The 18,960-nt window shown below is 46.9% G+C and overlaps 2 protein-coding genes across 2 annotated transcripts; one reads left to right on the top strand and one right to left on the bottom strand.

Moving 5' to 3' along the window:
• The first annotated feature begins 866 nt into the window (after positions 1 to 866).
• Positions 867 to 9,384, top strand: SELENOT (selenoprotein T). The gene is made up of 6 exons (XM_040613450.1): positions 867 to 1,085; positions 2,265 to 2,375; positions 3,502 to 3,628; positions 5,090 to 5,177; positions 6,613 to 6,764; positions 8,652 to 9,384. The coding sequence occupies exons 1-5, from the start codon at positions 934 to 936 to the stop codon at positions 6,735 to 6,737; spliced, it is 603 nt and encodes a 200-aa protein (XP_040469384.1). The 5' UTR covers positions 867 to 933; the 3' UTR covers positions 6,738 to 6,764; positions 8,652 to 9,384.
• On the bottom strand, positions 8,666 to 18,065 carry ERICH6 (glutamate rich 6). The gene is given in 8 exon segments (XM_040613452.1): positions 8,666 to 12,729; positions 13,158 to 13,433; positions 13,719 to 13,871; positions 15,102 to 15,183; positions 15,331 to 15,407; positions 15,409 to 15,490; positions 17,607 to 17,651; positions 17,654 to 18,065. Coding segments are annotated over 8 exon segments (1,095 nt in total). The 5' UTR covers positions 17,790 to 18,065; the 3' UTR covers positions 8,666 to 12,485.
• Positions 18,066 to 18,960: the final 895 nt, after the last annotated feature.

The following is an 18,960-nucleotide window of genomic DNA, read 5'->3' as shown; positions in this document are numbered from 1 at the left end:
TAAAGGTCTGTGCACTTGTGAAACTAAACAAGTAACGAGTATCACATCAGCTGCTGCTGCTGCTATTCAAAGTAGAAATGTGCTTACGTTCTTAAAGCATGTTGCGCCCCCCCCCCCCCCCCCAAAAAAAAAAATCCAACAAAAAAAAAACGCCCAGAAGCAGCCTGTTGGTTTACCTTTTCCTTGTTTGGGTGTGAGGGAGGGTGATGAGGTCTACCTATTTGATAGCTTTATTATATTTAAAAAGATGCGATCTTTATGCAATAATGGGATGTAGATAAAAATAAAGAGCATTTGATAATAAAAAGTACTTTTGTTCTTCTGTTTCAAGGGCAGAGTGTTTAAAAGAACGAGACCATGCTACCACCATCAAAAATAATTCACTGCTAAGGATAAATGAAGCTTCAGGTGCTGCAGCTGCTGTGGTCAGCCTTGCAAGTATTTGTTCCTGTGTGATTTTTATTTTCCTTCCTTCCAGTTCTAACTTCCCCCTTCCTCTTGCCTGGTCCCTTTATCTGTGAGCGTTAAAAGCCGAGAGCTGAGCACCCGGGGGCCCCCGCACCGCGGCCCGGGGAAGGCGGCGGGCCGGGGGCAGCTTGCTCCGTGGCTTCCTGCGCTTAAATCCGTCCTCGGCGGCGCCGTCGGGTGGCTGCTGCCCCCCTGTCCTTGGTGGCATTCTCCGGGGTGCTGCCTGCCCTCGGTGGGACCGTCACCGCGCCTGGGCTCCCTGTGCCTTCAGTGGGGTTGTCACGGCCCCTGCTGCCCGCCCCGTCCCTGGCGGGGCTCGCTGGAGCCCGGTGGCGGCGCCGCCTCCCCCGCCCGCCCACTCTCGCCCGCGGGAGGCCGGGCTCTTCCGGCGCGCCGGGGGCGGGGCCTGGCGCTCGCGTGCCCTTGGTGCGGTGGCTCGCGCGCTCCCGCGGCGGCGGCGGCGAGATGCGGGCGGCGGGGCGGCGGCTGCTGTTGCTGCTGCTGCTGCTGGCGCTGGCGGCGGGCCCGGGTGGCGGCTCGGCGGAGCAGGGCGGCCTGCCCGCCAAGAAGCTGCGCATGGCCTACGCTACCGGGCCGCTGCTCAAGTTCCAGATCTGGTGAGGGCCGCCCGGCAAGATGGCGGCGCCGGCCGGGCCGGGGCCTACGCATCTCTTTCCCTCCTCGTCCTCCCCGCGTCGGCCCGGCCGGCCCCGCTACGCCCGCGCTCGCCCCTCCCCGCCGCGGCGGGCGTGCGGCGGCCCCGGGGGCCGCGGCCGGGGGGAGCGCCCCGGGCGAGCGGCCGGGGCATCCCGGCCCCGGGGCCTGTGAGGCGTGCGAGGCCGGCGCGGCTGAGCGGGCCGGGCTGCGGGGGCAGCGGGGCTGGCGGACGGCCTTGCTGGGCGATGACTCCGGGAAAATGGCGGCCCGCGGCCGAGCGTGAGCCTCGGGCCCTGCGGGTGCAAGGTGTGGCGGTGTCCCGGCTGCGGGTGCGCCGGGAGCGGCCGGGGGGGGCTGAGGCTTTAAAAATGGATTTAGTGACCGCGGGCAGCGGGATCGGGGGCCTTGAAGTCCCTCCGAGAGTGGTGGTGCCGGCTGCTGGGCGTGGGGCCGGGGAGCAGGCGGCTGCAGCAGTGCCACTGGCGTGCGGGGGGCAGCACCTTGGGGCGCTTTGGCTGCGGCGGGCAGAGGGTGCCCGGGGGGGGCGGCCCCCTGGGCCTGCGCCGCGGGAGGCCGCTCGCTGCAGGTACTTCGGTCCCTAATGTGGCGGGACGAAGCCAGGTAATTTTGACTCCAGCTCCGGCAGAGCAGCTGGCCGAGGGGCGAGCCGAGGGGCGGCTCCGTGACGTTCGTCCCGATTAACGGCGGCCAAGTACGGAAATGGGGGGGAGCGGCGGGAGCCCATCCGTGGGCTGTCCCGCGAAGGGCTGCGTTGGACTAGGGGGGAATTAAAAGGGCGTTCTGGAGAACTTTTTTTGGCCGCGGAGCGAGGTGGTAGGCTGGCTTCCTAACTTAATTTTTACGGGGGGAAGCAAGCTGCGCCTTGCTCGGTGGGCTCCACCACAGCGTTGCCTCTGCGCTGGTACGTGCAGACGGTCCGTCCAGCCGGGTGACCCGCCGGCTCTCGGGGCTTTTGACGTGTAACCGAGCCGCAGATCGGCGTTCTTCTTTGGCATGAAGAATTTTGGTTTTACGTTAAACTGTGGATTGTGAACAGTGTGAGTAGCGGTGTTGCCAGTTCGGCAGCTACTTTAAAATGTAGTACTCCAGTTTCGATGACAATCCCTGTCTGTGTTCAGTGTCTCCTGAGGCTACAGGCGGGTGTTTGAGGAGTACATGCGGGTTATTAGCCAGCGGTACCCAGACATCCGAATTGAAGGGGAGAACTACCTTCCTCAACCTATATATAGGTAAGCACATGACTGGCAGTACTAATTGTCTTTTTTTTCCACTGTGCAGGCACAGCATGGTGAGTGGTGAACGTGTGCATTTACACATAAATAATATTGGAAATGGAAACCTTTGGGGTTTTTTCTTTATGGTTACATACAAGCTCAGTTACTTTCTCCCTTCCAGATAGCCACCTTAGTTTTCCATACAAACTACCATCTGATTGTGTGTATGATGAGGCCTGTCCTGTTCTGAAGTAAATTATATAGTTAGGGGTTTTTCACAGCGAGGTTTTCTGGCTTTTTTTTTCCACGATGTATCTGGACATAAATTCATATCTGTTGCTCAGGCTTATGCACTTACTGACAAATTCCTGCAGTAGGTTAAGGTTCCAGAGGAGGGAAGAGTTTGTTTTTGACATCTAAGTCGGGGGAGAGCTAGCCTCATCAGAGAGGCTACCAGGATGTCCTTTATTACAGTTGGCACGGAGGTGAGGGGAAGCCCCAAAAACTGGAAAAAGACAAAATGAAAATAGTGTTTTTCCTATTATTTAGACCACTCTGTACATGCTAGAGTGATGCCATAGTTACTATGGTGGCTTCTGAACCACTTCTTGAGCTAACTACTGTAATAACTACAATGGTAAGAATGGTACAGGATTGAATACCTCAGTGTTAATTTGCTTTTTGGCTATAGATTTAATTCTTGGAAAAAACTGTAGGGTTTTCTGCATCTGTTGGCAAGATGCTTTATGAGGAAGTAGTGCATGTCAATTAAATGTGTCTCTATAATATAGAACAACTTTTTTAACAAACTGGATGTATTACCCAGTTTGGACATGTATAAATTGAAAGCAGATTTCTATTTGAGGTCTGCTTAGGGAAAGAAAAACAAAAATCTGTATGCAAGGTGTACAAGAATAGTATCTGTCCGAGGATGTGGGTTTTTGTTAACGTGTGTTGGGTTTTATTGTGTTTGTTGTTTTGTTGGGTTTTTTTTCAGGGAGATAAAATTACCTGCATTTCCTCTGAAACTCTTGACTGTACACTATCGAAATTCTTCTAATGAGATGAATTACAGCTATAAGGTGGTGAAATAGTAATTGCAAATCTTCTGAGTCACTTTTTATGTGTTATATTTTGATAGGCACATAGCATCCTTCCTGTCTGTCTTCAAACTAGTATTAATAGGCTTAATAATTGTTGGCAAGGATCCATTTGCTTTCTTTGGCATGCAAGCTCCAAGCATCTGGCAGTGGGGCCAAGAAAATAAGGTAAACAGTATACTTTTCTCTTTTTTTTCAAAGCCATTTTAGAATGACTTCATGAGAGTGCTCTGGGAGTGCTTCACAGTTCTTACTGGTGTAACTTTCACGCACTGCAGCCTTAACAGAACCTTTAAGCTTCTGTAACTAAATACACTTGAGAGTTTTGTGGTAGCCTGATTACTCTTAATAGTAGTGCTTCATGTTTTTGGCAGACCCAGTTTTGATTGCTGTAGAGGCACAGCTGAGATGAACGTTACTGACAAAGTTGATAAAATTTGGTTTCATTTTTTAGGGCTCCAAGAGTAGCGTTTCAAGCTGGCAATGTCGGTGTTAAAATTACATCTTCCCTTTTCTGCTGTCTCATAACTATTTTGCAGTTGTTGCTTTCATCAGACTTTTAATAGATGAGGCATGCACTTAAGATGGTGATTAGAAAAATCAAGTTGAAGTTTTCTGGGAGTTTTTGCAGAACATATTCGGGCGTGACTAGCTTTGCCTTGTGGGATGAATATTCCTATGAGTCAGTACTGATGATGCTAATAGATTAATGTTCTTGTACTCTGATTTATAGTAACCTTATTCCAGATTTATTCTACTAAACAAAAGCAATTTATAAGTTTATTAAGCTGTATGTGTTTTATTGGTGCATGGATCCTGAAACTGAGCTACCCAGTGCAGTGGGTCTCTGTCACCAGTCCATGTGAATGCATAGAAGCTGTAATATATCCTGATTAATTAAACGGGCCAAACATGCTACCGAGCTAGGCTAGCTGCAGTACATCTGTGATGTTGTAAACGACTAACAGTTCGCCCATGCTAAATTCTTCAGTATTGCAGTAACTTGTGTGAATGTGCCCTTGTGCGGGAAAAGTGAATTATAGAGGCACTGGTGATGGAGGGAGATGCTGTGTTGCTGAAGATTACATCATTGCACCCTGAGGCACCAATGCACAAAGAAAATTCCAGATGATTAGCTTGAAGAAATGCTAGAGGGTTGACAATTCTTGTGAATAAATGTAATTTGACTTGCTCTGCTGTTTGTGTCTTGGCCTGTGGTTCTTTGATCCGCAGTGTTGCCCTAACGCTGACGGGCAATATGTAGAAACAGCTGTGTTCCCTTGTCACCCTGCAACTGCCATCATAGCCCTGTACTTATGCCAGCTAGCTGTTAAGATGCACGTAGATTTGTGGAGAAAAGGAGCGAGAAGATAAAACTTGGTTTAATTCAAGATTGTGAGTTGGATGGTTTCAGAACCGTTTTGATACCTGTCTAGGGAAGGTGACGTGCACAGTCTTTTTTAAAAAGAGGTTGAAAGGATGGTGTCTATGCAATGGGAAGATTACTTGGTAAATTGCAGAGGTGAATTCAAGGACACCTGTAAAATTCCAGTGCTTATTAAGAGTGAATTAAATAAACTGTGGTTCACATGGCTGAAGCATCTGGGATTCTCTCCTGTTCTCTTCTAGGTTTATGCTTGTATGATGGTCTTCTTCCTGAGCAACATGATTGAAAACCAGTGTATGTCAACAGGTGCATTTGAAATAACTTTGAATGGTGAGCTGAGAACTTTAAAGGAATCTCATTGTGTTGCATGTGTGCATGGATTGTGGGCGAATGAGGGTTAATGTTATGAAATGTGGTATGTTTTAAAATGTGATGGCGTGTGGTAATTGACACTCATTTTGAAATGTCAGCTGTTCTGTATCACAGTAAATGATGAAAATCATAGAAGTCTGATAAAGCAGCTTATAGAGATGTCAGTTATGTATATTTTAAGATAGTTATATAAAAACTTGCCTAGAAGAATGCTCGGTCACTTGGAGTAACTGTATCGTGTGTTTCTTGCATGTGATGTGCGTTAAGTAAGAAAGGATCAACTAGGGAAGTGTACTCTCCAGTTAATTACAGGCTTTCCCTATCCTGTTTCATATTATGGTTTAGCTTTGGAATCCTGTCGAATCCGTTGCTGTTTCCAGATTTTCAGTACCAGTGGACAGCGAAAGAGTCTGTGGATCTTCTGCCTTCAAATAATTGTATAGTTTTAGAGTTTATGTAAGCTTGGAGTACAGAATTTTTCAAGCTGGAGGTACAAGCGTGTCATCCAGCTCTGTGCTTTATAATATCAATTTATGATAACTGAAATAAATCTTGCACCATAGTAGTTTCTAAGTCAAGTCATATAGTGCAGAACCTGTTAAAGACAGACTGTATTGCATCAGAATAGTTAAACTCAATGCACTTCTAGTCCTAAATCTCAGATTGGAATGGGCAGCAGAGCATTCGTAGGGGTGGGTGGGCACATCGGGACTTCTCTAAGTTTCTGGTTTGTGTTTTGGGACAGTGTGGTTTCCATCTGGCTTTTGCTTTATGTAGATGAGAACAATGTATTTTTCAGTGTGAGTTAACAAGTGCTATAGCAGTGAGGGATAGCTGGGGGAACAGGTTATTTGACAACATTGGACACGAATGTTGTTTTTACCCTGTGGTATTTATCGGCTGTGCTGCCTTTCATATTTCTGGGGCTGGGTGGTGGCAGGTAATGGTTGCAGCTACTTTGAGTGGAACCTTCCAAGCCAGATCGTGGTAAGCAGAACTTTTGAGGGCCAGGCTTAGATGTTAGGCAGAGTGAGATGAAGACTAATGAGACCTACCAGTTTCAAAGATTTAGCAATGGTTTAAAAAACTCTGTATGCTATTCTGGCACTTGCTGTTTTTAGGTGTTCTGTCAATGGATGTTTTGAACCTTTAAATCCCTGTGATGTACTTCAAAGTGGAAGCATTAGACTCCTAGTTTTCCTAGTTGCACTGGGTTTTAGTATATCTGGCGGTCTGAAGTGTTGTTGATCCAGATGTTTTCCTTCATATGAAATAGTCCCAATGTGCATAGGTTCCTAGACACTTTGAATTTTATGTTTAAAATAGCAGTGCATGTTTTCTGACTTTGTCAATGTAATGGTGCTTTTCTCCCCTCCCATGTGTTTTGTGGTAGATGTTCCAGTGTGGTCTAAGCTGGAGTCTGGCCACCTTCCTTCCATGCAGCAGCTTGTACAAATTCTTGATAATGAAATGAAGCTCAATGTGCATATGGAGTCAATGCCTCATCATCGATCATAGCCCCATCTATCAGCACTGAAACTTCTTGTAAGTTTCTTCTCGTCACCAGTTGTTTGTTGACTCAGATGTGAAGGACCGCATGTTGCAGATTGAGCATTGTAATTGTGTGTTTGTTCATTTAAAAGTGTTTTACTGGAGAACCAGCTCTAGTGACTTTTAAGTAAATTGACAGTTACGATTTTACGGGTACTGTTTCAGTGGGAGGTTTTGGGTTGAGGTTTGTTCTGTCTGTTTCAAAACTAGAAGCTGGCATTCCTTTGGGCAGGAAAAGATGTGTTGCTTCGTGCAGAAGGCCTTATGTTAGTGAACTGTGTTTTGCAGAGATCCGAAAACAAGACTGTGTTATGTGCTTTAAAACAGAGTGTGTGCCAAGGATTTCTCTAACTTGTAACCCAATTGAATTCTGTGACCCTGGAAAGTAGAGCATTTTCTTGCTGCCATCTGTGTGCTGCACTGTTCTAACCTTTTGCAAATACTTGTTGACTGTTAGGAGCAGAGGGTTCAAATCCATGCTTATATATTTTTATGACAAACCAGTTCCATGTTCCTGTATCACTTGTGGCTTTCAAAACACGTAGTTTATGATTCTTCATGGGAACATTGATGTGGTACAAAAAGACTTACGTTGGTTCAAAAATGAGCAGTGCTTAGGAGACTATGTAGGTGAGGTATTGATGCGCTGTGGTACAGTGTTTCGCTCAAGGACACTTTGGTTTGAGCAGCTGGTGTCTTGGTGTTACCTTCCAACAGACACCCTGCTCTCAAGTGGCAGACCCCTGTGCTGTCATTTCTGTTGACTGACACCTTGCAACTCATCTCACCACCTTAAACTGACCAGCTGGTCCCAACTGCAGCACAGTTAATGACCTGGCACTGTTCAGACACCTCTACAGATTTTCTTTGGAGCTTTGTTTTATGTGATGTGGCTTCTGAAAGTTTGCATTTACATGAGCATGAACGTAGTGCCTGGAGGTGTACGTTCAGAGAAACCCAAGCTCTGTCAAAGCACTGCAGGCAGTCTCTCCCCTTGTAGGAAGCCACGCTCAGTAGCCAGGGCTTGCTCCCTTGTTTCTTGTTGCTTCAGAGCTCAGACTTCAAACCCCATTTTTTTTCCTTATCGATCTCTCCCTCCACTAACTCCTGCAGCTTCCTGAAGCAGGGAGAGCAATTCAGAGGGGCTGTGACCTTGAAAGTCCTCATGCAGGGAATGAGAGGAACTGTTGACTGCAGGCATATCCTGTTTGTTCAGTTAAGTCTGGTTTGTCCTAATCATTTAGCAAAAGTCATCTCAATCATGAAGTAAGTTGTTCCCTATTTTTTTTTAACATTATTTAGCATTAAAAAATTGGGTGTTTCCTGTACTTTTCAGATGGACTTGCTGGAGCTTAACATCCAATATGTATGATTTTGACAGTCTCGGTAGTAATTCTTTGTTGCAAAGCAGACTGATGTCACTTTTGAGCTTACAAAGCATGCTAAGGCTGTTCTTACGTAGAATTTTGTGTAATGAGATACAAGTTTAGAAAAACAGCAAGAAACCCCCCCACTCGGTTGTATTTCCATCCCTGTAGGAAATTACACTGCAGGTTAGAGAGTCTAATTCTGAGACTTGGCGACTTTGTGTTTTAATGTCTCCTTGTCTAAATTCACGCTAACGTAGTATCATTCTGATGGTATCCTTGTAGGTGATTGCCCAGGGTGAAATCATAGGAGCAGTATTCTCTTGCCGTGAGTTATGACCTCCCAAGAGAGACTGCTTGTAATTCAGCTTTTATAATCCAAAGCACGCATAGCCTGCGGTTCTCCCTCGTTCACAGACATGCCTCAGCTCTCTGTTCTGCCGGTGTTGGAGATGGTTTGCTTGTTTAATGCGGGAGCAGTTGCCGACTGTAATGCTTGTGTCTCCGTTTCCAGGCATTAAGCGGTGGTTTCCAAAGGCAGCGTGGCTCAGACCCATGAAGGCCTGTACTGAAGACAGCACGCTGTTAGTACAGACTGGATGCTTCTCTCGCAGCCACGTTGTGCCTCCTGAAAAAAAACTTAATGAAAGACCTCTTTCAGTGCTGGCATGTTTCTGGATACTGCACAGTCATGGAGTGCAATAATACTGTATAGTTTTTTTAAGATTTCATTCGACCAGTTCATAGCTCAACAATGCAGGCATTACTAATTGTAACTTATTTTATATTCATGTTTCACACAATGGCAGATTGAGTTGATACCTAGTTTTCCCTCAGAAAAAAGAAGTTTGTTTAATCTGTTGTATTTTATATGAATTTATGTTCTTTTTGTAGTTTAAAATGAAGTTCTAGGAGCGTCTGATATTGTCCTAAACTGCTAAGTAATTGACAGCTGTCAAATATCTCTAATGTGGTTAAAGCAGGTTTGTATATTTTTCAAAATATATGGCAGAGTTGAACAGTGCATTATATACTAAATTATATAAACAAAATTATATGCAGGGTAGTTACATCATTTTGTGAGTTCAGTAAAAATTAAGGTCAGTTGCTGTTTTAAATTGTGTTGGCCAGCTCAAGATGTTTTCTTCTTGACCATTCTGAAGAGATGAAAAGGTGGGCCTTTCTACTGTCCTAAATAGAAACCAAGAACGTTAATTTAAATAAAGAGTTCTCATTTACTGTGTGAAGTACCTTGTTTGAGTCACTGATGGATATTCTTAAAATTGCAATTGAAAAAAATGCATAAAAAGCCTGCTTTCCAAAGTCATTAATCTGGCGCTTGTCTTGTCTAAGTGTGCTCGTTTGGGATGGGGTAGAGTTTGTTTTCTTTATAGTAGCGGGTATGGGGCTGTGTTTTGGATTTGCGCCAAAAACTGTTGGTAGCGGGATGTGTTGATTGTCACTGAGAAGTGCTGGCACGGTGTTGGGGGCTGTTCTGTTCCTCATCCTGCCCTGCCAGCGAGCAGGCTGGTGAGCACGAGGAGCTGGGGGGGACCTGGCTGGGACAGCTGACCCTGACTGACCCGTGGGGTATTCCATGCCACATGGTGTCATGCTCAGTATATGAAGCTGGGGGGAGAAGGAAAGGGGGGGATGCTGGGAGTAATGGTGTTTGTCTTCCTAAAAGTGTTGGAGCGTGGCTTTCTTGGGGATGGCTGAGCACCTGCCTGCCCATGGGAATGGTGATTGAATTCCTTGCTTTGCTTTGTTTGTGCATGTGGCTTTTGATTTACCTGTTGAACTGTCTTTATCCCAACCCATGAGTTTTCTCACTTTCACCCCCAGATTCTCTCCCCCATCCCAGCTGAGGGGAGCAAGAGAGTGGCCGTAGGGGCTGGGCTGCCCTCTGGGGTGAAACCACGACGTGATGCTAAGCCTCTGGCCGCCTCTGTGTTTTGGAAGGAGCTTTGTGGTTTAATTTTGTGCACCTACCAAAACTCGGCCACCACCAGAGTTCAGGTGCTGTTGAACCGGGGAAGCTCACTGGGCTAAAACCAAGTTTCAAAGGCAACTCTGCTGCGGGGCCTGGGAATTTTGCTCAGGTTGGCTTCCCGGGTCAGTGTGAGCTGTAGGCTGCAGCCTCCGCTCTGCAGTTCCTCCACACCACTGTATGTCTCGGCTGCGGCGTGCTTGGTCTCGGCAGTGTCTGCCTCCTGCTCGTCCCTGCTCTGGGCTGCAGGGTTTCATGCCTCTTGTAAAAGCAGCTGAAGTATTTCCTGGATCTGTCTTATCAATATCTTATCTGAGTGAGGAGGGAGATTACCTCTCTTGGGACAGTAAATCAGGTGAGAAGGGAATCTGGAGAGTGGTGACGAAGGCAGCTGTCATGGTGTGTAAGAATTCTTTCACCCTCCCTGAGGACTTAGGGGCTGGTCTAGGAAGTGTTTTGGGTAACCAAAAGCTCTTTCCACCCAGCTGAGAGAAAAGTCCATGCCAGTTGTTACAAAGGTGTTGTTCATCACTGCCATTAAACACAGTGGCCTCAAAGCTGCTTTGTGATGAAATTATCTCTTTTATGTAATTCATGCTTTCTCTGCTGAAATAGATTAACCAAAATTTTCCAGTGTGGATAGATTTTCAGTTTCTCATTAATTATACACCTCAGACAAATTAGAAAACAAATAAATGCACAGATGTGTTGCTAGGCTAAGACTTTCCATGAGCAGTTCACAGTATCGCCATACTTTTTGTTTTGCTTTGCTGGCTTGCACAGCTTTTGCTTTGCCTATTGAATTGTTCACGGTCTGCTTGCTCCTCCCAGTGTTCCTTCTCTTTCATCTGTCAAGATTGCTTATCGATACATTGGAGTTAGGTGTGCGAGAGCTTTTGCTGATCTCTCTTAAATGCATCAGAAGCTTTTCCCATTGTGGGGCACAGGCTGGGCAGCGTTGGTCGTGTCTGTAATTGCTCTGGGTTTTAGGGTGCGCGGAGCAGACTTGGTTTTATGGGCTGGGCCAAGCCCCACTATCGCCATTCGTAGAGCTCTTCCGGAGGGAAAAATGGAACAATAAAATGGAAATAAAGAACCTTGGCAGTCATTAAGGCAGTGATACCTGCAAGCCTTACTAAAACCAGTTGCCAGACACCAACTGCTGACTCTGTGTTTGTGGTGCTTTAATCAGGTGGTGCTTTAATTTGTTCCAGTCTGAAATCGGTGCTTTCTAACATCAGGCTTAAGCCCAGCTGGGCAGTTTTGGCTCACAGGTGTCCTGAGCCTAGCAGCCTGTGTCTGGGGGTGCCCAGTGGGACAGACGCTGGGGCAAGTGTATGCTGCTTCACGTTCACCCTTTCTCCTGTCCCAGCCTCCAGAAATACTCAGCACAGGGCTTCCTGGGCCCCCTGTGCTCTCCGTGTATTCAATAATCCTGGAAGGGTTTTCTCCTCCTTTTAATCATCTTATTAAATCTGTCTTTCTTTTGTGTAGAAGGGTCTAACAACCAGCATCCCTGGGGAGCAGCAGGTACTGATACCCGTGTGCTGTCCTAGTGCTAAAATTGCAGGGTTTTGCTCTCCCTTCCTGCACAATGGTACTTTGTAATTTAAAAACTGAAGGTATAAAGACCTCTTTATCTAAAAAAACCCTGCTTGAACCCCTGATTGATTTCACCTGTACAAAATGGATATTAAATAATAAATCTGAGGGGCGAATTCAAGCTTGTTGATCTTGGCTTGTTAAGCAGAAGGGTAGATGGCAGGTCTGCTGGACTTGCTGTGAGCTGGGTGCAGACTAGGGAAGGACAAAAAAATGGGTCTCACGTTTCCTGCCACAAGTGTAAAAAATGGGCCGTTACACATAAGCTGTTCACAGCAGACATCTGTGTTGAAGCCTCTTCTCATGCTGGTGTAAATCAGACATAACCCTGCTGAAAACTGGAACTACAATGGCATAACAGGCCAGAACTGAACTCTCAGGTTTGCAGTTTTGTAGAGCAGTGCCTGTGTGGGCAACTTCCGAACAAACACCTGCTCCTTGTACACCTGTCACAGGCTGTGACTTAGCTGTGCTCTCTCTGTTTGCTTTTGTCTTTGTGCTGCTTCCATGGGCTGAAATGACTGGCTGGTCAGCCTGGGCTGGTTTCTGCCAGGAGGCAGAAGGGAGGTTGCTCAGGAGCAATGCACCGACATCCCAAGTGTGGATTTACTCTGCCCTGAGCAAAGCCCCTCTCCAAGCCTCCATGGTAAGATACACTTCAGTGTGGGCGCGCAGCAGGGCTGCAGGCAAAACCTTGCTGAGTTTGTGCAGGTGCTGCAGTGTCAGGGAGCACCTCTGCCTTGCTTTGCCTTCACGCTACACGTGCTGCCAGACTGGAGCGTTTACTGTTGCCTTGACTGAACTGCATAGCTCATGGCTTATGTCAGAAGTTGTGCAAAGCTGTAAGATCTTTATAGTCTGTGTGATAAAGTACGCTGGAGGCTTAATTTTGTCCCATTGCTCATTAGCAGGAAAGTTTAGGCATCCACACAGTCTGTTGAAGAGCTGCAGAATCCTCACCCTGAAGGCAAGCAGCAGGAGCTCATCTTCGCTGAGGCAGCTGCCCAGCATCACCGACCTGGGGAGTGGAGGTGAACAGTGTCAGCAGAGCCACGGCAGTGTGGGACAGGGCTTCGGGGCTTTATCTCTTGCCAGCAGACAAACCTGTGGCTGTGCCAGGAGCCCACAGAGGAAGGCAGCTGCCGCGCACCCCTTTCCATCTGGAACATGGCTCATACCCGTGGCAGAGCCAGGGTGACCCTCGGCGACACAGCCAGGGACACCGAGCACCTGCACTCTACAGCCCCTTGCAGAGAGCCAGGGCTGCTGAGGCTAGCAAGCCCCCTGTCTGCGTGGGACTGAGCACAGGTACACCTCTGCTGTTTGCTGTTTTGGGGGGCAGGACTATGGGGCAACATAGGGAGCACCCACTGTGGGATGAGTGTGCTTCCCCAAGGATGGGAGCTTTCCTGGCCACCCTGCTTCTGCAGTAGGGAATGGCTTTGCGTGGAGCTGCCCATGTGCTTGAGAAATACCTGCACTTTGATTCCCACATTGATTTTGCTTGTTGTCCCATGGCAAGGAAGGAAACCGGTCCTGTTCTGGCCCAGCACCCTGACCCCCGCATGCCGGTTCAGGGCGATGAAGATGGGGCTCAGTGGGACGTGAGTTCCTGATGACATGACACTGTTTGACCACATCCACCTTCTCAGCCTGCTGCCTGCTTGGTCCAAATGCTGCCCTCCCTGAATGCTCGTGTTTAACCTAAAAGAGAGGAAAATCAAAACTCTGAACCCTGCAGCTCTCGCAGCCGGTGTCCCTTCTTCCCCAGAGGATCAGGACTGAGGCACAGCTAGTTTGGGATCTAATCCCCGCCTCTCAAGATACAGCTAGGGTAGCCTTGCTCCTCTGGGAAGCACCCGAAGCAAGGCCCATGAGCTGCAATATTTGTCTTTTAGTTTCTGAATGCTATTAAAAACACCCTTTATGACCCTTGAAATTTAAAACGTGCAGTGGCGAGTAAAACTGCTCTGAACAACTTGAATGTACTACACAGATCTGTTTGAGTAATAGCAAGTACTTCTGTCATCAGATTTAAATACTGCTTGTATTTTGGTGTTACTCAGCTTGTCTTCCTGTACGATACAAATAAGCCCTTCTTCCTCTCGTACAACAGTGACTGCCACATTTCCAGATGGATAGCTGCTGTCAGATGAGGTGTTCATAACCCCTTTCTTTGTCTGGTTGGTCTATTATTACATACTAAATATTTCAGATTGTTACTTGGGAGTATAAAAATTTATGTATTACTCAGATCACTGTGTTAAAGGCAGAATGATGGTGTGCTGCCAGTGCTTTTCTCCTACATTGGAGGGTTCTGTATACACTGACAAGAGTGGTTAGCGATACAGAAAATACATTTGTTGTTTTACAACCAATAACCCAGGCAGAACCGCTTAGCAAGTTTATTTTAACGACACGTTCTTGGACAATGTTTATGATTTAAAGTATGAGCCTAGCAAAGTGAAGTGATGAAAGTACTCGACTTGGATGACAGCAGAGAGAACAGGGGCAGGTATTATCCTCCCAGAGAAAAAAAACAAATAAATGGAGGGGGGGAAAGGCCCTTGCCCCGGAAACCTGACTTGAAAGTATCCAAACAGCAGTTATTTTGTGTCTCACTGGGGTTTCCTTCCAGCAAGACTTGGTGAAGTGAGTGCATGTGTTTATGGCACTTTGCCATTTGCCACTGCCACTACCGACCACCAGCTACCCTGGGACAAAGGCAGCCTGGAGGGCAGAGCAGAGAAGGAGTCTCGGGCCTGGTTGCTTTGGTGACAGAGCTCAGGTATGCTTTGATACACCCCTGGGTCAGAAGGAAGTCAGCCACAGTAAGGAAAGATAATGTGGGTGGCTTAAAATGTTACAGCTTAAGTAGTGGCAAAGGTGGCCTGAAAACTGTGAGTCCCTTGGTGAAATGGCCACGGTTTTATATTTCAAACAGTACTCCTGGTTATACTGGTGACTTCAGTTTGTCCATGCACCTCTTAAGTACTCCTGCTTGCACGACAGGGAAGTCAGCCTGTGGGAAACCTGCTGGTTTGTCCCCAGGGGAAGGATGGAGCTGTGGGAGCCTGCTCAGCCAGCAGTGCCAGAACTTGGGTGTGGGGCTTGAACACTGGGCTAGCACGTTCCTTAAGTTCCTTAAGCTGAGTATTAAAAACACAGGTGCCCAGCCTCCGCTGAAGACTGGCTGATCTGAAAAACTTCAGACCAAGAGCTCTGTAAGCTGTTTCATACTGCTTTTTTTCAGACTGTGAAAGCGAGTGTGAGTGGTGGACCAGGTTATTCGGTGATAAAGCAGACTAGGACACACTTAAAATTAGTTACAACCCTGAACTAAAGCAGGCAAATGGACCCCGCGAAGGACGCAATAACTGCGCTGTGCCATCTGGAAGCAGGGTAAGGAATTTCCCTCCATGTTTGTAGTATTTTTCCAACAGTTCATTCTTCGCTACTTAAGACTGAAAAAGAAATAGTAAAATGGATGGGAGCAGCCCTGCGCCAACTGCCTGTGAAAGGCGGGCAGGTGCCAGGCTGCAGCAGCTCGGGAGTGTGGACACATCTGAGGCGCAGCCCGTTGCCATCAGGCAGCAGCTACACGCCTTTCCACTCGCGGGGGTAACGCCGCAGCAGGCGATGCGGTGGGAGACGGGCTGCTCCGCAGGCTCTGCTGCTCACACCGGGCACTGGTGTCCAGCCCTTCAGCCATGGGGGCTCCTGAGAAAGCAGGTAGGAAATCGTGCTGCCTTGAATTGAACCTAGAGAGCGAAGGGAGGGTTTGTGTGCATGGGGTAGGGCTGGCAGCGCTGGTGTTGGGGCTGCCTGACCACCTCAGCAGAGAGGCTGTAACCTGGGGGAGTGGGAATTTCTGGCTGAAATGCTCCATCCTGGGAGTCTGTCTCGGGGTATTTTCTATCTGACAAGGGCAGTCCAAAGTGTTCAGCTATTTCAGAGAACAGGGCTATGAAAAAAAGATGTAGTTTTTCAATTATGCATATATACGCATCTGTGAGTAAAGAGTAACTTTTTTTTGGATAGCATTCATGGCTCCATGCTCTGGAGGACTGACAATCTGAAATCCTTGGTGCCACAAAAGCCTCGGTGCCTGGCTGTCCTCTGTGAAAATATGCTCATATTGTAAATCTATTTCATCCGTCCTTAGTCAAAATGCCTTTGATTTTATAGCTCAATCCAAAGGGCTGCTCAGTCATCCACAGCCTGGGCTAGGAATTAGTGGAGTCTTCTCACCCCATTAGGCAAAACGTTGATGTCGCAAAAGGAGTGGTTAGGTCAGGTCACTGAAAAGAGTTGCCACCAAAGAGTTTAAGTGAAATAGGTTTAATATGAATATGTGGAAATGTGACTACACAGGATTCGGTGGCAAGGTTCACTCTGTTACTTATTACATGGAGTAAATGCACAGAGATAAATCAACTTAGGACAGAGTTGGAAACAGTTTATAAAGGTCAAAGTTTATAAAGGGTAAAGGAGATCATCCACTGAGTCATGAGGTTTAGAGGAGATCCCCTTCCTTCCTAAACTCCCACAGAGATTAGGTGTGGCTGGATTCAGTCTTAGTCTCAGACTTGGTTGATAGTTTATGTCTGAAAGGGAAAGATACAGAAAGTGGGGCAAAGAATAAAGGAGACCCTTCCGCTGAATAATGAGGTTCAGAATAGGCCCCCTTGTTTTCTAAACTCTGGCAGAGTTTAGGTGTGACTGGATCTATTCTTAGTCGCAGATTTGGACAACAGGTTAGACCTTGGGGGAGAGAGAGAGGAAGAGAAAGTTTGTTCACAATTGATAAGATTTTAGCAGCAAATCAATTTGGTTTTAATCACAAAATGATATCGTTAACCTAACTACTTCAAGCTTGCACTATATATTACAGCAAAGGTATACCTACTAAAAGTTTGTGCTGGAGCTCAGTGAAATAAGTCTTATGCCTTTGCGTTCCTCAATGTTGGCAGCAGGGTTGAGCCTCGAGGAGCAGGGGTGTCAGCCCAGGCCCCATCGTTGCCTTCCCATGACGGCCCCCCTGGTATCGTGGTACCGCAGACTTAGCAGTTTGCGAGCTGTGTGCGGTGTCCCGCTCAGGGGGAGGTGCTGGTCACAGCCCGCTGTGGTCCAGGAGAGCTCAAAAGGGTCTCACTTTGGGACTGCTGTTTATAAGGCTGTGAGATGATTTACTTCAGTCATCAGCAAATTTCGATCCTGAGTGCAACCTGAGTTGGTACTTTTCTCAGAAATTCCAGGAACAATGTGCGTTCCACTTGGTTACCACTCAGGCTCTGATCCAGCAGGAACGTGCCGGGGTTGTCATAGAGTGACTGATTTCTTTCCATTCTTCTTCCCTGCTTTGACCAGTCAATGGGAGTTTCAGTGCCGTTCTCTGCCTTAGCCGAGTAAGAGTTAATTGGTGCAGTCAAGGGGTGCCTAACTGCCCAACTGGCTACTCAAGGCACTGAGGCATAGCTGCAGCTCCCAAGGTCGTAGAGCAGCCCAGAGGAGGGGGAGAAGTGCACTGCCACAGCTGATCACCCCGATTCTGGCAGTTCCTACCTTCCAAGGGCTTGGCTTCGTCAACTTGCTGTTCTCTAAGGTGCATCTCAGCTGAAATGTTCAGGTATAAATACTGAAAGTTACAGCAAGGAGATCCTCTCTGTGCAATGGGAATGTAACTGATTTTGTTTTTTCATGTAAGGGGTTATTTAATACAGCAGTATCTAATTTAATGGGAATGCACACTTGACAATGAACTAACATGTCACTGTATAAATCCTGTCAATTAGAGAGCATTAGAGACAAGTAATTCCATTGAATTCATTGTTGCAATAAATAGACAAAGAAATACGTAAGGAAATGCAAACTCACATTCAGCTACGCTTGTCAGCTTTGCTGCCAGGAAAGCTAACTGGCCATTTGTCTCTCCTGCTGCCTGGAAAAAGAAAGCATTCCTGGTACACGTTTCATATATCCTGCTTTGAAAGCTAGAAGTACTGAATATCCTTGCTGTAGGAACACAAGGTTCTGAACCTGTTTTTTATCCACTCGCATAATTGCAAATAACAGGTAGAGGCAACGGAGTATCACCAAAATAATAATAACTCACCAAAAAGGAATTGCTCCCATACAGAGATTTCAGTGAACAGACTCTGATTACAATGGCATCAGCTCTACTGACAGCAGAGCTAAATGTTGTAATGGATTTTGTATCAAGCTTTTATGTAAAACTGAAGGAGAGCTGCCCACAAGATCAAGAAAACAGGGTAGTCTCCCAGAATATTTTCACTCTCTTTCTTACCTAGCTTCCTTTCTATTTGACAGGATCTGCCAATGGCTTTGGTCTGTACGCTGTACGTAATTGGAGGTACTCGCACCATCAGACAGCAAAAGAAAACTTCAAGGAAATGAATGGTTTAGTTCACTGCCAGGTATACTGATTTACTTTTCTTTAAGCCTGTGCTATAGGCTTAGATATTTATATAAGCTTTGGGCCTCCTGCTAAACAGTCCAGCAGAAGGCAAACTTGCAGAGTTCTCGTGACTCTGGAATTGGAATCCAAACGCATGTCACAGTTCATGCAGCAAAATAGAGAAATACAAATTCAAGCTTTGTCTCAGCACCTGAGGTAAAAGCTAGACCCAAGTATTATCCCTCCTACAGTTGCAGTTATGTTTTTGGCTCTACCTGTCTCTAGGTATTACGTCTGTCAGCAGCAGAATTGCAACAGTCGCACTGTTGACTATAGGAAAATCTGCGGGGAATTTCATGAGGAAACATCAGCAGATTTGATGGCAAAAGAGTGGAGCATATTTAACCAGATGCAAATCCGGGCTGCTGCAGGATATATTTTGAGAATGGATACTAGATATCCTGAAATTTTGAAACTGATAGAAGATACAGCTGCCGAGAGCACACTGCTGAATTTCATGTCTGATGCCTCTGCTCCCGAGGGCCACAGAGCTGGCTCAGCATCCTTGGAGAGAGAGCTGCCACGCAGCAGCAGCAGCAAGGGCTGAAGGGTTCTTGCTCCAGGCTGCTTAGCTGGTGTGATTCACTTACACTTCATATACGGTACTGTGTGTTTAGCACTGTCACTCAGATCATTTCTGAACATATTAATTTGAAATACTTAGCTTCTCTGGAGCGTAGTTCCTGGAAATTCCCTTGCTCCCCACCTCACACTTAGGATTAACTCTCTGGTGACTTTACTCTGCTAAGGGTT

This window comes from Falco naumanni, chromosome 13, assembly GCF_017639655.2.
Source record: "Falco naumanni isolate bFalNau1 chromosome 13, bFalNau1.pat, whole genome shotgun sequence".
In the NCBI taxonomy this organism is placed as follows: Eukaryota; Metazoa; Chordata; class Aves; order Falconiformes; family Falconidae; genus Falco; species Falco naumanni.
The sequence above is the reverse complement of the archived record's forward strand: the minus strand, read 5'-3'. Positions and strand labels throughout refer to the sequence as shown.